Below are 20557 nucleotides of genomic sequence, written 5' to 3'. Positions count from 1 at the left end.
TATCTCACCCTTCTACCCTATAATAGGGCACTCAGGGCGGCTTACAATAAAATCGAGCACGTACATAAAATTGTATACAATAAAAATCACACATTTAAACTTGATCCAGACAAAAATGAAGTGCTGTTGCTCAAGAAACTAGATTAGGTGGTTCAACTTGTTGAGGATGGGATTGCACTGCCCCTGGAAGATCAAAATATAACTCGGGGATGCTCCTGGATCGTTGTTTTCCCTAAAATGCCCAGGTAGTGGTGATGGACTGGAGATATCTTTATTTTTTTATTTTATCAGCTTCAGCTCATTGACCAGCTGCAGCCTTTCCTGGAGATGTCCTTGTCCTCAATTATCCATGCTTCAGTTACACTTTTGCAATACTCTCAGGAAGTTTGGATGGGCAATAAGATCACCTGGAATGCTTTCCCAACTGAGATCAATCTCTCCCCCACACACTTTGAATCCTTTTCGTCAGAAATTTAAAAACATGTTTATTTTGATGGGTTTTTGCTGTGTACTTTCGAATCTTACTGCTGTTTGACTATACTGTGATTTTGCTGTAATTCCTAGGAGTTGATTCTATATGACATGAAGAACTACAACAAATTATGCAAAATAAAATTGTAGAATGAATTATGCAAAGTAAGAAAATAATGCAACTGCTTCATTTACGTAAGTCATACTGGTCACAGAATTCAGCACACTTTAGTGCAAAATTTTATTTTTTGTAAACATTAGCCATATTAGCCTGAAAGAACAAGTAACTTATAGAATAGGCACCTCCTGTTACAGAATGAAAGTGACAGCTTAAAAGAGCTTGCTTTTCACTTAACTTGCTATGGAACGACAAAGAATTTTAAAAACCATTCGGAATCGCTCCTGCCACTAAATTGTAAACAAAGGTCACACTTGCCACTCTGGGCTCCTACTGGGAGGAAGGGTGGGATATAAATTTAATAAATAAATAAAAATAAGTAATAAATAAATAAAAAACAAGTTTTTTAAAAAATATATAAATAAAAATAACAGATTAAAAGCATACATTATAAAATTATAGATTAAAATATATGTCAACTTTACATGTCTGGGTAGATTTGCCTAAACAAAAACGTTATTTTAGCTAAGGTGTCTGCTTAATGTCAATAGACAGGGAGTGTAACAGGAGCTGCCAACAGTAAAAGACCAATTCCTTACAACTGCAAAATGGACATTATGTGGCACTTGTAAAAGTGCCAATTCTGCAGAATGAAGTGGTCAAGTGGGCATATATGGGATGAGATTTCAGTTGAAAAAACGGCAGTTCTCGTACATTGATTTAACAGATGATCCCAATTTGACAATTAACTCTTCACTTTTGAACTTCTGCAGTAAGATTGTTAAGGAGTAGTTTAGTATAATTTGCAATGCCTTTGCAACATAGAGATCATTTCAGAAGCATAAGCAGGACTTATACATTTACCACCAAAGAATAATTAATATATTATGCTTCCTTGTATATTACTATTGTCTCATTTAACTTGCTGCCCTGGGCTCCTTCTGGGAGGAAAGGCAGTATATATATTTAATAAATAAACAAACAAATAAATTATTATCATTAGGAAAAAATAGAAACTGCTAGCAATATACACTGAAAATTAAAATGCATGGTTTTTACCAGCTGTGGAAATATTTTAATAGAATTTTCAAGTCCAGAGCCTGAATAATCCAAACCAAGATGTTGATCCCTGAATTATTAATGTTATAGTTAAACGACGGGGTTGTAGCTTCCTTTTATTATGAATATTTTAAGTTTAAATTATATGACAAATTTATTTAAGGAACATGATACTGCCTAATTACATTCATTACACAAATATACTGAGAAATAGGTTGCTAATTTGCTCCTTTAAATCTTCACCATTTTAAGGTACAACCACACAAGTACTTTGTCTTAACTTCCTCCTGCAAACCAGCCTTAAAGCATTTAATGGTAAAAAAAGTCAGAAAGCTGGTACTAAGTGTAAGTTGTAGCTCAGCAAAACATGATCTAATAATAACATTTTTACACCTTTATGGAATTCACTGCTGCAATGTTTCTTCACGGTTATGCAAACCTGTCTAAGGAAGAACAGGAAGCGACTAGGCAATGGTTGAACAACTTCTTGACCTCTTCAAGCCCAGCCTTCTCCATGTGTCTTGACTAGATTAAAAGGCAACATGCGCACTAGGTTCTTTTGCAATTTGTAGACAAACTTGGATGGCTGTATCCACACCATCACCACTGTGTTCCCAAGAGCACTCTGTGGCTACCAGATGGGAAGCAAAACCTCCCACATTAGAACTCAGGGCCAAATCTGTTGGAAGCATTTGGGTGTAACTCAGCTGGCACTGAAGGCTGATGTGTCTGCATGAGACAGAGTAGACAGAGGAGCCTCCATATTCCTTAGACTATCCTTTCCCTTCTAACTTGTGTGGATCTTCCTTCCAGTGCAAGACTGATACACTTAGGGTTGCTGACCTCACCTCCTCTCTTGCAGAGCTTGGAAAAGTTACTTTTTTGAACTACAACTCCCATCAGCCCAATCCAGTGGCCATGCTGACTGGGGCTGATGGGAGTTGTAGTTCAAAAAATTAACTTTTCCAAGCTCTGCTCTCTTGTCTTCCACTCCTCCCTTAGAGAGGACACCCTGTGGATCTCTCTTTTCTCTTCAGATGCAGGAACAAGCATGCCTTGTTGCATCTCCACCTTAGTTAGCCAGAACTACACAGCTTTCCTATCAAACATGTATTTCCTTTAATAAATGCCAGGTTATTGTTTTCTTAAAGCAGCGTTTCCCAACTAGAGGGCCACCAGATGTTGTTGGACCAAAATTCCCATCTTTCCTGACCATTGGCAATGCTGGCTGAGGCTGATGGGAGTTGTGGTCCAACAACACCTGGTGGCCCACTAGTTGGGAAAGGCTGTCTTAAAGCCAGAGTCTAGGTGTGATTATATCCAGGGTAAAATGTACTCCTTCAACAGGCATTCTGTTACGGTTCAGCTTCTGCCAGCGTTCATCTCCAATACTAACATCAAATATGATGGTGGGGGAATCATATTTATCTATTCATGTGTTTTCCTTGTTCATGTATAAAGATGCATTCTTTGTTGTAAAAATTAGGCACCCTTGCACTCATTGCTTTATAAATGAATGAGGTAGACGCATGAACAACACACATGTCTGTCCCATCACATGGACCCTTGAGGTAATGTATGATTCTGGGGTTGGAGGAAGCAGATGTTATACTTTGAAAAACACTGAAGATTTCTTTTTCATGAGAAAGGAATGAGAGGGTATGGGGACAACTTCACGGTTGTTCAAATTATTAATTATTCTACTATCAGCGAATGGTCCTGACATGGATATAGCCCAACCCTTCATCTTTGAGTGATATCCAGAGAGATCCTATGGGAGCCCTGTATGAATAGCTCCTCTGCATTAAACAGTAAGAGCCAGTTCATATCTCTAGCTGCAAATGCACAAACACCTCAGGAGACCACCAGCAGTGTTTGTATGAAAGCACCAATGAACCGTCAGTTAAATTATTACGGGTTGTATTTAACCAAGTCCTACTTACAGTAGACCTATTGAAATTAATTTTTTTTTTCATCGAAATTAATCTTAGTCATGTCTATTAACTTCAGTTTGTCTACTCTGAGTAGGACTTATCTTGAATACCGTCCATAATCTTTCATTCCTGTCTACATAATAAAAAATGGTTTCAGTCTTGTAAGTATTAAAGCGCAGCTCTCAGTTCTGCTGTTTTCAATAACAATATACTTCACTAACAGGCAAAAAACCTTACGGTTTAAGAACGTAGCTATAGCCCACAGATATTTCTATCAAAGGTTAAAAAGCAGAGAAATTGAGCAGCTATAGTGTATGCACCAGGGGAGCAGGAGACCTGACCTCCTCTCTGAGATATTGTACTGCTCTACAAATTTGTCAAAGTGCAAACACAATTTGGGTTGATATTTCACAGTCCAATCTACTTGCTGTGTAGCTTGGAAGAATTTGGTAACATGTACCTCTGAGCATATGAGGTAAGAAACGGGATCCTGTGCAAGTTTGCTGAGAATGGATTGATCATTTGCATGCATATTGAGTTCAGTGGGATTTACTCCCCTGCCATCATGCTTAGGATAGGTGAAACTGACCACAGGGGATGGGGATGGGAGGAAGGGCAGAGGGGGATGGGAGCAGGCAGGAGGGGGAGGGGAGAAGGGTAGGTTTGATCATTTGCATATTTATTGAGTTCAGTGGGATCTACTCCCGTGCAATCATGCTTAGGATAGGTAAAACTGACCAGAAGGGAGGGAGGGAGGGCTGAAGTGGGCAGGGGAGGAGGAAGAGGGGAGGGGAGGAGGAAGGGAGAGGAGAGGGGAAGGAGGAGAAAGGCAGGTCTGATCATTTGCGTGCTTATTGAGTTCAATGGGATTTACTCCTATGCAATCATGGAAATGGAAATTGATCCTGATTTATGGCAACCCTATGAATAGGGTTTTTATGGTAAGTGGTATTCAGAGATGGTTTACCATTGCCTTCCTCTGAGGCTGAGAGGAAGTGAGTGGCCCAAGGTCACCCAGAGAGATTCATGGCTCTGTGGGGATTTGAACCCTGGTCTCCCAGGTTGCACTCCAACACTCTAACCGCTACACCACTTAGGATAGGTAAAACTGACAATGGGGGAGGAGGGGGAAGGGAGAGGAAAGGGAAGGAGAAAGGGGGCAGAGGGAAGTGGAAGGAGGGGGAAGGAGGGGATTGGAAGGGGAGGGTCAAAGGAAGCGGAGGGAAGGGGCAAAAGGGAGGTGATGAGAGGAAGGAGGAGTGGAGGGCAGGTTTGATCATTTGCATGCTTATTGAGTTCAGTGGGATTTACTCCTGTGAAATCATGCTTTGTTGTTGTTATGTTCCTTCAAGTCGACTACAAGTTATGGCAACCCTATGAATCAGCATCTGTCGTGAACCACCCTGTTCAGATCTTGTAAGTTCAGGCCTGTGGCTTCCTTTATGGAATCAATCCACCTCTTGTTTGGCCTTCCTCTTTTACTACTCTCTTCTGTTTTTCCCAGCATTATTGTCTTTTCTATTGAATCATATCTTCTCATGATGTGTCCAAAGTATGATAACCTCAGTTTCATCATTTTAGCTTCTAATGATAGTTCTGGTTTAATTTGTTCTAACACCCAATTATTTGTCTTTTTCACAGACCGTGGTATGCGCAAAGCTCTCCTGCAACACCACATTTCAAATGAGTTGATTTTTCTCTTATCAGCTTTTTTCACTGTCCAATTTTCACATTCATACATACAGATCGGGAATACCATGGTCTGAATGATCCTGAATTTAGTGTTCAGTGATACATCTTTGCATCTGAAGACCTATTCTAGTTCTCTCATAGCTGCCCTCCCCAGTCCTAGCCTTCATCTGATTTCTTGACTATTGTCCATTTTAGTTAATGACTGTGCTGAGGTATTGATAATCCTTGACAAGTTCAATGTCCTCATTGTCAACTGTAAAGTTGCATAAATCTTCTGTCGACATTACTTTAGTCTTTTCGACATTCAGCTGTAGTCCTGCTTTTGTGCTTTCCTCTTTAACTTTTTAAATCATTTTAAATCATTACTGGTTTCTGCTAGTAGTATGGTATCGTCTGCATATCTTAAATTATTGATATTTCTCCCTCCAGTTTTCACACCTCCTTCATCTTGGTCCAATCCCGCTTTCCGTATATGTTCTGCGTACAGATTAAATCAATAGGGTGATAAAATACACCCCTGTCTCACACCCTTTCTGATTGGGAACCAATCAGTTTCTCCATAGTCTGTCCTTATAGTAGCCTCTTGTCCAGAGTATAGGTTGCGCATCAGGACATCAGATGCTGTGGCACCCCCATTTCTTTTTTTTTTTTTTTCAATAATTTTTATTCAGATTTTCATAAAACATACAAGACAAAATCATAAAACATTCAAAGACAAAAAACAAAATCAAAAATAGTTAAACAAAAAGAAAAAAAGAAAAAAAAAAAAAACAAAAATAAAAAATAAAGAGTAAAATATTGACTTCCCATTTGTCAAAGATCAAATCAGTTATAAGTCTATAATATATAACAATCCTGTCTCTTAAGTCATATTATAAAATCACTTTCCTCCAGTAGTTATCTTACTTAATCATCAAATCTCATAAACATTACTTTATTCTTTCCACAAAAAGTCAAAGAGAGGTTTCAATTCTTTAAGAAATATATCTATCAATTTTTTTTTCCAGATAAGCATATCGATTAATCCATCTCATTACTAATTATGATAATCTTATTGTCATAACCATAGTCAAAATAAACATTTCAATTAATCCATCACATCAGAATCTGTTAGGTTCAATAATTTCAGTAGCCATTGTTCTATTATCTCTATTAGTTCCATTTTCCATCTTCCATCTTCAGTAGTCTTGTTAAGTCCAGTAATTTCAATATCCAATCTTCCATTATCAGTATTCCATAATAATCTTGCTGTCAAAGCCATAGTCATATAGTAAGAGTCTGATGGGAATTACCTCTATCCCAAATATTTTCTTGCCATCCATTCTGAATAGGTTGCTGAAATACTGCTGTAAAATCATATCTCTGTTCTTTTTTTCAAAATACACTGGGTCATCTCTTAAAAGTTTTTCCATTGTCACATGGCTGCAGTTAATTCCATAGATTTTCTCTATATTGGGCTCCATCACATCATTCCAGTCCAGAAGATTATCCATGCCATTGATAACTTTATCTCTAGAATCTTCATTCATTTCTTCAGAGATAACATTGAGTTCCAAACAATAGATTTTATTTCTAAAGTCCATAAACTCCAAATCTTGTTCCTGTTCCACGTTGGTTCCAATCTCCGGGATCTCCTCTCTCACAGGGACCCCTATTCCAGTCTCCAGGGTCTCCTCTCTCACAGGGACCCCTGTTCCAATCTCCGGGGTCTCCTCTCTCACAGGGACCCCTTCCAGGGTCACCTCTCTCACAGGGACCCTTATATCTTTAATCTCCTGCTTCATTTTACTCAATTCAATTTTCATTATCTCAATCTCATCCATTATTTTATGAAACATAGTTATTTCCAGATTTTCAGCCACTTTCTTAATTGCCATTTTAAAAGAAAAATATAGGAAAACCACTTCTTATTTCAGCAACAATTGGGTTAATTCTCCAAACTTGGTGACATCACAGTATAAACAGAGCAGACAGCCTTATCTCTCCAATAGTTAAGTAAACAAAATGCAGTTCCCAGGATCGAAACAATTAATGGCAATCGTCAAGAAACAGATTCGTCAAAATAAAATAGACCAAAAAGAGAGTAGTCTCAAAACAGTATAATATTTTTCAAAATAAAAATCTGGAATAGAAATCCCTCTTCTGTGTATATCTTTAGAATGCAAATCCAGGACAGCTTTTTGCAACAAAAACAGAGATAAGCTATTAATTAGTGCGTAGCAGAGAGAAGTTACGGCTCCCCAGTGAGATGTCAAAAACCGATCAATCTGGCAAATCTCTTTTAAACAGCAACAATTTAAGTCAAGTAAAAGAAAAATATAGAAAGAAGGGTGCTTGCCTGTTAGTGCGTTCTCTCTTAGAAGATAAGATGAACGTTCGCTTTAACAGATAGAGCTTGCTGTTGAAAATCCGTCCCATAAATCGTCGGCTGGACCTCGTCCCATAAATTAATGAGATCTGGTCGTCCCAACAAAAATAGGCTTTGAGGTTAATCTCTTCGTTTCTCCCTACCCGGGAGAAGTTTAATCAGTCAAAAAAAAAAGAAAAAACTGACTGATATATCTGAATAAGCTTCTTTTGAGGCAGGAGCCCGTCTCAAAAGCAGGCACAGGCTAAGTCACCCTTCCCGGAAGTGGCACCCCCATTTCTTTTAAAACATTCCATAGTTTTTTATGATCTACACAGTCAAAGGCTTTGCTGTAATCTATAAAGTATAGGGTGATTTTATTCTGAAATTCCTTGGTCTGTTCCATTATCCAACGTATGTTTGCGATATGATCTCTGCCCTCTTCCCTTTCTAAATCCAGCTTGGACATCTGGCATTTCTCGCTCCATATACAGTAACGACATTTGTTGTAGAATCTTCAGCATTACTTTACTTGCATGGGATATTAAGGCAATAGTTCGATAATTACTGCATTCCCTGGGATCCCCTTTCTTTGGAATTGGGATGTATACGGAATGCTTCAAGTCTGTGGGCCATTGTTTAGTTTTCCATATTTCTTGACAGATTTTTGTCAAAATTTGGACAGATTCAGTCTCAGTAGCTTGTAGCAACTCTATTGGTATGCCATCTATTCCTGATGATTTGTTTCTTCCAAGTATTTTAAGAGCAGCTTTCACCTCGCATTCTAAAAGTTCTGGTTCTTCATCATACGGTTCCTCTGTGAATGAATCTGTCATCCTTGCATCTCTTTTATAGAGTTCTTCAGTGTATTGCTTCCATCTTCCTTTTATTTCATCTTGGTCAGTCAGTGTGTTCCCCTGTTGATTCTTCAACATCCCTACTCTTGGTTTAAATTTCCCTTTCATTTCTCTAATCTTTTGGAACAGGGCTCTTGTTCTACCCTTTTTGTTGTTCTCTTCTATTTCTATACAATAACTATTGTAATAGTTCTCTTTGTCCTTACATACTAGTAGTTGCTGTATTGTTGCATTTAGGGTTCTGACCATGTTTCTATCTCCTTTTGCTTTTGCTTTCCTTCTCTCTTTAATCATTTTAAGAGTTTCTTCAGTCATCCATTGAGGTCTTTCTCTCTTTTTAACTAGAGGTATTGTCTTTTTGCATTCTTCCCTGATAATGTCTCTGACTTCATTCCATAGTTCTTCTGGTTCTCTGTCAACTAAGCTTAAAGCCTCAAACCTATTCCTTATTTGATCTTTATATTCTTCTGGGATGTTATCTAAATTGTATTTTGGCATTATGATTGCTTTGTTCTTCTTCTTTAGCTTTACTCTCATTTTCGATATGACCAATTTATGATCTGTACCACAGTCTGCTCCTTGTCTTGTTTTCACAGAAAGTATGGAACTTCTCCATCTTCTGCTACCAATTATATAATCAATTTGATTCCTATATTGACCATTTGGTGATGTCCACATGTACAGTAGTCTTTTCGGTTGCTCAAAAAATCTGTTTGCAAGAAACAAATTATCTGCTTCACAGAATTCAGTAAGTCTTTCTCCTGCTTCATTTCTATCTCCTAAGCCACATTTTCCCACAACTTCTAGTTCTTTCCTATTCCCTGCTTTTGCATTCCAATCCCCCATGATTATCAGAACATCTTGTTTTGGCGTGTGATCAATTTCTTCCTGTACTTCTGCGTAAAATCTCTCCAATTCCTCCTCTTCTGTGTTTGCCGGTGAGGCATAGACTTGGATGATGGTTATGTTGATAGGTTTCCCATTTAATCTCATTGATATAACTCGCTCAGACCTTGTGTTGTAGCTCCTAATTGCTTTAGCTACATCACCTCACTATTAAAGGAACCCCATTTCTTATTTTCTCATTTCCTGCATAAAATATTTTGTAGTTGCCTGATTGAAAATGTCCCATTCCTGTCCATTTTAATTCACTCAAGCCCAGTATTGTAATGTTGATATGTTCCATTTCTTGCTTGACGATTTCTAACTTTCCCTGGTTCATGCTTCTCACATTCCATGTTCCTACTGTGTGCGTCGAACAACTCCAGACTCTCCTTTTGCATCTGTGCACAGTAGCCTCTGGGCTTCCTTTCGGCTTTGACCCAGCTGCGTCATTAGCATTTTTTTTTAACTTTTAAACTGCAGAAGATGAAGGTCAAAGTATGGGGCAAGGTCAGTAACAGGATTACAGGTACTCTGTGAACATGGCTGATTTTTAATGAATTTCAACAGATTATGAGAACAAGAAGAAATTGAGAAATTATGAGACAGAAAAAAGTCCAAACGGGGTCTGGGTTTTTTCTCTCTCTCTCTTTACACTTTGAACTCTCGATTCTCTCTGACTGTTTTGTGTATTGCCATTAAAATGCAGAGGTTTATTAAGCAAGCGTTTCTGAGTTCAGGACTGTAACTTTGGTAAGGTTTTATTTTGAATTGAGCTTATGGGAAGCATCAGAATGGCATGGGGGGTATTTTCAATTTAACATTGCAGAATGCAAAAAATCCACATTGGTTATAGTATACAGCCACTCTGTGGCTGTATAATATCTGCACACACATCCTGCTCCTGAAATGCTAGTGTATGGGTTGTTTACAAATGTGAACCAGTTTTAAGTCGGCTATCTAACATTACTATTAATGTTTAAAATTGCTTTTTAATATGTTTTTAAAGCTTTTAAAAATGTTTTTAAAGCTTTTTTCTTTTTAAATGCTTTTAAATGTGTTTTCTTTTAATATGGTTTTAAGGATGTTTGGTTTTAATATATTTAAAAGTTTGTTTTTATGATGTTTTAAAGTCTTTTTAGTGCTTTTCTTTGCCATCCTAGGCTCCTATTGAGAGGAAGGGTGGGATATAAATCTAACAATAAATAAATAAATAATGTATTAACTGTACCATCCACCATAATTTCTACCTTCTATACATAAAATAAGCTTGATCTGAATATACTTTTAGCAATCACCCTTATTAAAAAGCAAGGCCTGAGGTGCCATTAAAAACTGCAAAGTGTTGGTAATTTCATCCCCTCCCCCAGCTTTTAGCATGGAAGGGGCACTGTATGGCTTCTGCTTCTCAAGTATCAAAGATCTCTTAGGTCAGTAGCGTGACTCAATGCTCTTACCTCTTTCCCACCCTCCACCTATACCTGATTATAGCAGCAATTGTTACATCAGCATTTGTGATTTTCACACATTTAGATATATGTTTTGAAATTCTTAGATGCATCCACAGTAGGAACCCATATTCTTCATCACTTGCAAGGACATTATGCACTCTGCATCCTCACTCCGGGTCCTTGCGTAATTAAGAGGGCTTCTAACATTAATAAATTCCCATCAATGAGAATAAATAATGGTATGAAATATAATGGTTCATTTTTTAAAAACAATACATACCTTCAGTAAGAATGGTTGGGGCATCTAACAAAATTAGCCTTTGGGCCACTCCAACAATGTTTGGCAGTAAGAGGTCTTGAAGTTCGCCAAGGTTACGTGTGTCCAGGGCAGTAAATACGAAGCTTCCATCAGTAGCAATTTGCTGAAGCTCTGCATTGTCAGCATTGGGAACCCCAATGCTAAATGAGAATATACTAGCTTTCTTCACGGCTAAAACCCCTTCTCTAATGTCATCACTAGACTCACTGCCACTTATCAGCACTAAAACCTGTGGCACGCCTTCCTCTATCCTGCTGCCTCCTGATTTGGTGAAGTGGTTTTGCACAACATGCTCAAGAGCTTCCCCAATATTAGCTTCCTCTCCACCAAGGAGACTAAGGGCCTTCACTGCATCTAGAACATCGGCTTTTTGGGTGTAGCTGTTCAAGAAGAATACAGTTCTGGGTCGATCACTATACGTCACCACCCCAATGCGTATGTGCTCAGCTCCAACTGAGAGTCTTTCAATAAAATTTGCAAGGAAATCACGAATGCCTGCGAAAGTGACAGCGCCGATGTTGTTTGATCCGTCAATAAGGAAAATAATGTCAGCAGATTCTTGCGCTTAAAAAAAAGAGAGAAATGCAACAGGTGAAAGCATTAAACAAAGTGATTCCATGCAAGTTGAATAGTGTTCTGACATGTTTCTTTGGAAACCAGCAAGAAACACGAATATGGAGGAACGAAACACATGATGGCCAAGGTCAAATTGCTGGCTAGTTCTGCATTCTGATTGAATATGAATTACCAGCTCATATATATGTAATAAAATTTTATCTTAAAGAATTCTCACTTAGGACTATTTTGAGGCATCTTCTCATGGTGTCAGTTGTTACATTTTGCAAGTGTGGGCAAATCACTCCCATGTTTTCATGCACATTACCAATATGAGGCTCTGTTATACAGCATTGCCTCATCATTTATAACATGTGACCTTTATAGCTAGGATGTCAGACTCGTTTTCTTTTGTGAGCTTACACACGCCTAACACTTTCTCACGCTGTGTTTTCAGGCCAATACATGATGACCCACACCTGCAAAAATGTGCCCAAATTGAAATGGGAAAAGTCTTTTATGTGAAGGCAAGCTTGAAATATTCTGTAAAGTAACACAAATAAGAAAACCCTTAAATGAATCACACGTTTAATTTTAAAATGCAAATTTAAATAATGGAAATATAATAATGAATTTCTGGGCAGCTAAGCAAAAGAGTATTTTGAAAAACATCAGTAAGACTTTCAAGACTTTTCACATACCACCATCTGTTCTGGGGCTTCCCCCAACCCTCCAGAGCAGATGGGGGCGCAGGGTGAGGAAGTCCCATTGCGAAGGCAGATGTCCTTGTACTAACAAGATAACTTCATTGGCTTAAGGCAGCCTTTCCCAACCAGTGTGCCTCCAGATGTTGTTGTACCACAATTCCCATCTTTCTTGACCATTGGCAATGCTTGCTAAGGCTGATGGGAGTTGTGGTCCAACAACATCTGGAGGCACACTGGTTGGGAAAGGCTGGCTTAAGGTATAAGTAGAATTGTTAAAATGTTAATCTAATAAAGGATTACAAAATAATTTTAGTTTCTTTGGGAAATCTTGGAGAGAAGGGAATTGTATTGATAAAAAAGATTATGTTCACATGCACTAAAAATTCCAATCAAGAATTGACAATATAAGGTATTCTTTTTCAAAGGCCAAGTATCACAGTGTATTGTCTTTATATATTTTCTTTAGTAGATATTAGGATATATTTGTCTAGATCAGCCTTTCCCAACCAGTGTGCCTCCAGATGTTGTTGGACCACAACTCCCATCAGCCTCAGCCAGCATTGCCAATGGCTGAGGCTGATGGGAGTTGTGGTCCAACAACATCTGGAGGCACACCGGTTGGGAAAGGCTGGTCTAGATGTTTATTAACTATATAATACCAAAATCCAAAGTGCAAAGGAGTAGACATTAAGCGTATATAAATGTACTTGTAGATGTGATTTATGGGGATATAATGGAAAATTGCATTTATAATCAAAATACACTTCTGGTTCTATTCTTCACATGCCATATGACTACTGGATATTCAATCAAGTAATGCAGAATCATGTTAAAACAAGGTGATGAAGCCAGTCATAACAAAATTATCCAACCTTATATATTATAATTGTTCCTGAATGATCAGCTATTTTGGATAGAAGAAACTTGTAACTGCATGTAGGTCTCAGGGGGAGGTAAACTGGTACTGGATAAACTTAACACAAGTTTATTACTATATGAATCTGACTATATGAATTAGTCAGATGAAGTCACCCATGGTTGACTAAAATTTGTATTGTTCTGAATTAATCTAAGGGTGTTGGAATCTGACCAAAATGGCATGGAAAATTTACTATAAATCACTGTCCTTAACAAATTACCCTTAACATTTCAGTCTCCATATATGGAGTTTTTTCGTGAGGCTGTTAATAGTCTCTGATCTGGTTCTTCAGTGGGGGTCCTGTTTAGTTTCATACAAGCTACAGGCTTCCTCTGTACATAGCAAAGTTTACTGTATCATCATAAAATGGTTGGCGCTGGGACTGAACTGATGATACCAAATTACTAAAGTATTTGACTGTGCATTCCCACAAGTTAAAAATTCATTAAAAATGATTAAGAAAAAAGCATCAGTTACATTGGGTTGTCATATCCAATGCAGCACTAAGTAAGTACCCCATCAGTGTAAGGACTTCCACTTGCGCAGTGGGATTTACCCCCTTTCCTCCTCCCACACAAGCCCTGCACCCTCCTCAAATCTGCTCTGGATGATTGGAGGAACCCCAAAACAGATTTAGGGGGTGTTCGGGGGAAGGAAAGAGGGAGAATGTTTCATTGCACAAGCGGAAATCCTTGGGCTGACAGGACGCTTACTTAGGGCTACACTGGATACAACCAATTACCTTTAAAATACATTTAGATCAAATTTGCATAGCATTTTCTCTTTGATTGCTATTGTTTCACATTGGAAAGAGTGTTGATCTTGGACCGGTGATATTTGGGCTCTGAACGTTATGTAAGTCATTAAACTTCATCCTAAACAATCTCACATGTAACCTACATAACCCTAACCACTAGTCCCTTCAGGTAGGGACAGGATACATTTGTAATGAATAAATATCTTGAATGTTCTGGAATGCTTAAAGTTTCTTGTCTTGCTGTTTTAACAATCACATTCTTTGTCAGCCACAAAACTTAGACTGCTGGTATTTACTACAAGGCCCCATAAAAATAGTCTATGAGTTATAACATGAAATGCTGCTGATCTCAAGGAAGCATGGAGAAAGTATATATAACAGTTGGATAATTTGTCACCACTGAAATACCATTATACCGAAGTACACAATGAAGGATTAGGCTGGTGGTGGAGGACAAATTAAAGCATGCTTTGTTACACAACTAAGCAAAGAATTGTTGGCTTAGAAAGAAAGCAATGACTCCAGTCATTAACCATGATGGAGTAAAATATATATATGAGGGCAAAGTGAAGAGTGAACTTTGAACTAATCATTATTGTTTAAGTAGTTATTGTTTCCAGCGTAACCAAAATCTGTCTTTTAGTACATCTTTGGAAACATATCATCATGACATTTAGCATATGGAGACTGTAAAAAGCACTTGTTGGGTTTACAAGATTATCATTCCAGTTCAGGCAAATAAATATAATTTTAATTTATTAAGTATCATAATATGTCTTGAAATATGTAAGCTTATTAAGTCAATTATATGCCCATTTATTTCTCAAAAAAGGAAACAGTTCTCAACATTGTTTCTGCATAAGGCAACCAGAGTAATATTCCTGGAGGCATAAACTCTGTGTATAGCAATATAATTTTACGTTCTATGAATCATTGGAATAACCCTTATATACAGTTACCTTTAAACATGTTTAAATCATATACCATTTGAGATATATAATTCACAACCCAACTCTCCAAGTGGGCTCTGCCTGTACAGTAAGAAAAGTGCTGGTGTACTCAGCTATACCACTGCATACAGGTGGACCAAGAGTCTTGTCAGGGCTAAATACGAGCTTCTGCACAAATAAGAGGATCCTACAATATTGCTTCCAGAGCATTGAGGAACACAGATTAAATTCTGGGAAGGAGGTTCTCAAAGAGACCAAAACAGGAATGTGCATTTTCCTAAACCCTCAGAGGCCAAGGGAAGTCCTACAATAAGACTTTCACATCTTTACCTCTTGCATGCTCATACAGGCTCTAAATGAAGTTAAGGAAAGGTCTCTTCTCCAATGCACCAGTTTTGCATTGTGATTCTTTACATTAAAATCTGTGGATCAGTTAAAATTCCATTAGAGCCAGTGATGAAAGTCCTTCCTGACAGTAAAAATTAGCATAGGTTTCTGGCATGCTTTTTAAAGTTCTGCTGAAAAACATTAAAATACATTATGATGTCTATATGGTCAGCTCATCAGTGACCTCCATGAATCTGAATAAAGCTTGCGGAAAAATAAGTGAAAAATGTGTTTGTATCATGCAGCAATGCAATGACAGATGATGGAGCAAATGATGGATCTAAAATGAGGAGTTAATTTGACAAGACAGAATGAGTGTTATAACCTGTATATTGCTGTCATCCTGCAACATTGAAAATTCCATTCCTCCTTTCATGCATTCCAGGGTGTAAAAACAAAGGTCTGGGAACTTAACATTGTGGAAGAATCATTATATCAGATTAAACTCACAGTTTTTCATATTCATAATTTTTTTACCACCCAAAGTGAGCATTCCTCTTCTAATATATCTAACATGACATTCTTACAAGTAAAGTAAATGCAAACGGTTATATTCCCACCCCGAAAAATAATTTTATTCCTTTTCTCTTGTATTTAAATGGGGAAGAAAAAGACATGTTTACTTCTTTAGAGATGATGGCTTCCTGACCATTTTTCATCTGTCCAACACACGAAAGAATCCTACCCAGTACTAGAGGTGGGGGGATGGGCATACAACAGTTCTGGGAGAAAAGCACGGTTGCTTTTCCCGGGGATGGGTGGAGACTGTGATGGCTCTGACACCTGAGAAGATTAACAGGTAAAGAGCAATCTCCAGGTTGCCATCTGGCAAGCCTCATCGAGAAAGTTGGGCATGAGCAGCAGCATGATCAAACAGCCAGGACTAAGCCCTGTCTCTGATGTGACCTAAATGCTTGATCATAAGAAAAGTATTAAGGAACTATTCAGATTTACAGCTTCACCCTGGAAGTAGGGGATTATGTCCAATATTTCAAGCACGTATATCACTTGAGAATGGAAAGGCCACCTGGGCCTTGGAAAGTCCTTGAGCATGTCGTTCATGATAGATAAACTTTCTTTTTATAATAAAGCGTTCCTACAGATCTGTGCATGAGTGGGCTGGGGAATTTCTCAAGCAACTTTACTAAGGTGGATAAAACCAAGTGCATTTTGGTTGTAGTTTTGTATTCGCAGTAAATATGAGCTAGAGTGGGCTAATGGCGTTTTGAAAGATCTAGTCGCCTTGATTTAGCAGCTGTTTTTGAACAAACTATTCTTTCAGCCACAATAGGCTCCCTTACAAGGTTGATGTGAGCATAAAATGAGGTTACAATAATATTGTTATCTGTCTTGAACTTTGCAATGCATTTAAACATACTTTACTAATGACTACTTGATAAGGATGCTGAATGATGAAGCACGTTGGAACTATATTTATTTTTTCTTCAGAGTCCATAGCGAAAAATAATGCCAGATTAAATGGCCAATTTAAGGAAACCTTTGTTTTTAACCCTTCTGATATGTACCTTAGGGCCTTTCCAGACAAGTCTTGTTGAGGAGGAGGGGGCAGGCGTCTAACTCCAACATAGCAGAGAAATTAAACCTTTTCCCAGCGCTGAAACGGCAATATTTCATTGGTGGAAAAGTGCCGTTTCACCTTCAGTTATGTATTACTTGCGTAACGAGATAAGCAATACGAGATAAAATGTCTTACGTGCGTTTTATGCTTTTTGTATGTATTTATTTTGCTTGATGGTTATGAACCGAAATAAACATTCATTCATTCATAATTTTGATACATTTATTAGAGATTAAGCACTCCCTGACCATAGCACTCAGTCACGGAATATCTCATGCAGTGCTTTACAAAGGGATGTGTGTGTGAAGAGATCTGCAGTAATGCTCCACTATTTTGTGATTTCCCCCCTCACAACTTTTTCCTTTAATTCCTTGCATTCATTGTACGCCACTCCTCCACTAATCTCCCTCATTTTAATAAAAAGAGAAGCAGAAAGTGGTATCTCCCTAGTATCAGTATAGCAATAAGAATAACATGCTTGATGTTAGTGTTGTCGGGAAAGGCCCTTGGTCAACACATCAAACGCTTAATATCACAGAACAGTACCAACTGCAATACTTTCTTGAAAACAATAAGTATTGCAATATTACAGCAGAATAGTGTTACCTGTGATGTCTTTAATCACTCTTTTTGCTCCAGCCATTTCTGGAGTTACAGATGAGCGAATACTTGCAACTAAGTCGCCTACAATGCCGTGGAGAGCAGTAAAATTCTCTAGGTTGAACAAGTGCGTATCAATGGGTTCACTTGCTATTTCCTTTAACTCCCCTTCCACTGCATCCTGCACTCCAATGGCAAACATCTTTATATCAGCAGATTTAAGAACACATGACGGCAGAGCCACGTCATCTTGGGATCGTCCATCCGTTAACACTATAATAACCTGAGGAGTGCCATCACTCACTCTGCTTCCAGCAGCTTTAGATAGATGGTTCCGAATTAGAAACTCTAATCCTTGTCCAGTCCTGGTTCCTCCCCCCATATAAGGCATGTGTGAAATATGGGAGAGAACATCTGGTATAGTATGATACGTGTTTAACTGGAATTCTGTATGCGGGTTTCCGTTGAACTGGATCAGACCAAACCGAAAATCATTTCCACCCACATCTAATTGTTTTACAACATCATACAGAAACTGCCGAACAAGTTGGAAATGCTCCTTTCCAATGCTCCAAGAAGAATCCACTAGAAATATTACATCAGCAGCACCACCACCGATTTTGACATCTTTAAAAAAACACATTGATTTATGATTTTCCAGACATCACTGGGGAGGAAAACTCTTGTCCTACCATTAACAGTCATACCTCCCCCCCCCTTTGGCATCATCAGCATAGAGCTTATTAACCCTTAAACCCATTAAACTAGAACAGAAGGAAGAAAAGAAAGTTCATTCTATCAGACAACTTGTTCTTGTTTAATATTTGATAGTGATGATGCTGTAATTTTAGCCCTAGTTTATAACTTTTTTTTGCTACAGAAACTGGTCTCAGTGTAATCTTCTCCAGATGTTATTCCCTTGCCTAAAATGGATTACCTTAAAATGTTAATGAACTATAAATCATACTAAAAACTTATGGATCTCCTTGGACATCAGCAACTACTACTGAATAGTTCATTGAAAAAAACATTGACAGCTTCCATTTGACTGTTGGTTTTATTGGCTGCATTTGTGGAAACTGAAGCTGCTCCATATCAATAATGGCTTTATCATAACCCTTGCTGAATCACCACATAACCAGTTCATCCCAAATGCTACATCAGCAGCATGCTTCAAAATCCGACACTGCACTAAAAATGGGTGGGTTTTGGATTACCTTAAAATGTTAATACTTGCCATGATTTGCATCCTAGAAAAAAATCAAAATAATTTAAATATTTTTTCTGAGCCAATCTAGGACTTGGGAAGTGCCCTGCTCACCCTCTACCAGTTCCCAACACTTTAAAACACTTTCTCTTTCCCTGTACTAACCTATCAAGAGGTGGTGGGAACAGAACCAGTGGCATGTGGAGAGAGGAGAGGAAAGAGATTTTCTCCCTCCCGCCCTTCTCCTGTCTCCCATCTTGCTTAAGTTGCAAAAATCCTAGGGAAAACTACTTCTCCCACTGCCACCCAGGCATTCCGCCTTGGCATATATCTAACCAGGAAGAAAAGAAGAGGAAAACCTTCTTCTCAATGCAGACATGGCCACCGCTACTGCCACCACCACCTGACGAGTAAGTCATGGCAGAAGAGAATCACCTGGAGGGGTGGAATCACAACACTAGTTTCCTGGCAGCAAGGTTGGTGCTACTTACCAAGAAGCCGAGGCATAAGATGGCAGGGAGGTTAACGCAGGGTATGCATGCAAGTGAAATCCACCACTCCCACCATGTCAACCTCCCCACCACTTCTCCCTCTCCTCCCAGTAAGTGGCAGTGGCCCCACTGCCAGAAAGCCAGAACTGCAGCTCTGCCCCACCAGTTGAACGACTTCTGAGTAATGGGAAGGGGGGAAATTGTTTGGCGGACTGGAGATTGGCATGGAGAGCTTTTGAGGATATGAAGGGCTTGCAGGGTCAGGGGAAGTTGGAAGTTATTTTTTAGCTGGGATTTTGTTCCAAGGCAGGAAAGAATTCTGGAGTTTCAAACGCTCATTGGATTGCATATCAGTAATTGGTAGGAGTTAGATTGGTTTAAAGTCTTACTACAATCGTCCCTATATCAAATATTTTCTAACACTAATTAGCTCATCATAAAAGAAAAAAAAATCTGATCTCAGACTAGTGGTATACACTTTTGAAAAAAACAACAGTTTCTTCTTTTTTGTTGTAATAATTAAAGGTTAAAAGATGGAAGATAGCTTCCATTGCCACCAGCATCCACATTTTTCCTATATATATATCAAGAGACATACTGGCTGTGTTTGGACATAACTCTAAACCATAGTTTAACATTATGAGCCTAGGCAAGCCTCAGGATCACAGTTTCAGATTATATCATATGTTGACATATTCATGTCATATAAACAATAAACTGTGGTTAAATTTAACTATGGTTAAGGACAACCAGCCAGGGTCATAAACTATGGTTTGAAATTGGCTTGCTTCTACCATCCATATTTAAAATGAACCACAGGTGGTCTTGGTAAACGTTGGCTTACTTAAAATGGAAACGAAAAGTTCTAAACTCCTTCTTCTGGCTATGCTGGGGAACAAGGAGTGCATGAACCTGAGGCTTGTTCTGAAATCTAGCCTTAGTATGTCCAAACTAGCCCACTGTTTTACCAGTAAGTACAGGCAGTATATGAGAAAAAAGAGGTTATACCAGAAGCAATTGGTTAATGCACAAGGATTTGTCTCCAGTGAATCTTCTGTCATGATATCAATACAAGTGTGCTTATGGAAACCCCACATAGTTTCAGAGATATAAAGCTACAATTGGTACATATGATTTGAAGAAACATTTGTTAGGGTCCAACATAAGTGTTCTCCACCCCACTGCCCACCTTCAGAATGTCTCGAAACAAGTTCAGGACATGTCCTGAATTCTGAAAATATGAATTTACCTATAGGTAGAAACAACCACCCTCCG

The 20557-nt window shown here is 38.4% G+C and overlaps 1 protein-coding gene across 10 annotated transcripts in view; it reads right to left on the bottom strand.

Moving 5' to 3' along the window:
- The window catches only part of COL6A3 (collagen type VI alpha 3 chain), a 151541-nt gene that overhangs the window by 95398 nt on the left and 35586 nt on the right, over window positions 1-20557 (bottom strand). For 7 of the 10 annotated variants that reach the window (XM_061607642.1, XM_061607645.1, XM_061607643.1 and 4 more), the window contains exons 3-4: window positions 17591-18211; window positions 11092-11694 (exon numbers count right to left, since the gene is read on the bottom strand). The exons of 2 other annotated variants lie outside the window; for them this stretch is intronic. In XM_061607642.1, the coding sequence (XP_061463626.1) occupies window positions 11092-11694; window positions 17591-18211 (1224 nt within the window). The remainder of the gene's footprint in view (window positions 1-11091; window positions 11695-17590; window positions 18212-20557) is intronic. One more of the 10 variants, XM_061607650.1, reaches the window with a different exon arrangement.

This window comes from Rhineura floridana, chromosome 2 (genome assembly GCF_030035675.1).
Source record: "Rhineura floridana isolate rRhiFlo1 chromosome 2, rRhiFlo1.hap2, whole genome shotgun sequence".
Classification (NCBI taxonomy): domain Eukaryota; kingdom Metazoa; phylum Chordata; class Lepidosauria; order Squamata; family Rhineuridae; genus Rhineura; species Rhineura floridana.
Note: the sequence above shows the minus strand (reverse complement) of the source record. Positions and strands in the feature narration are given on the sequence as shown.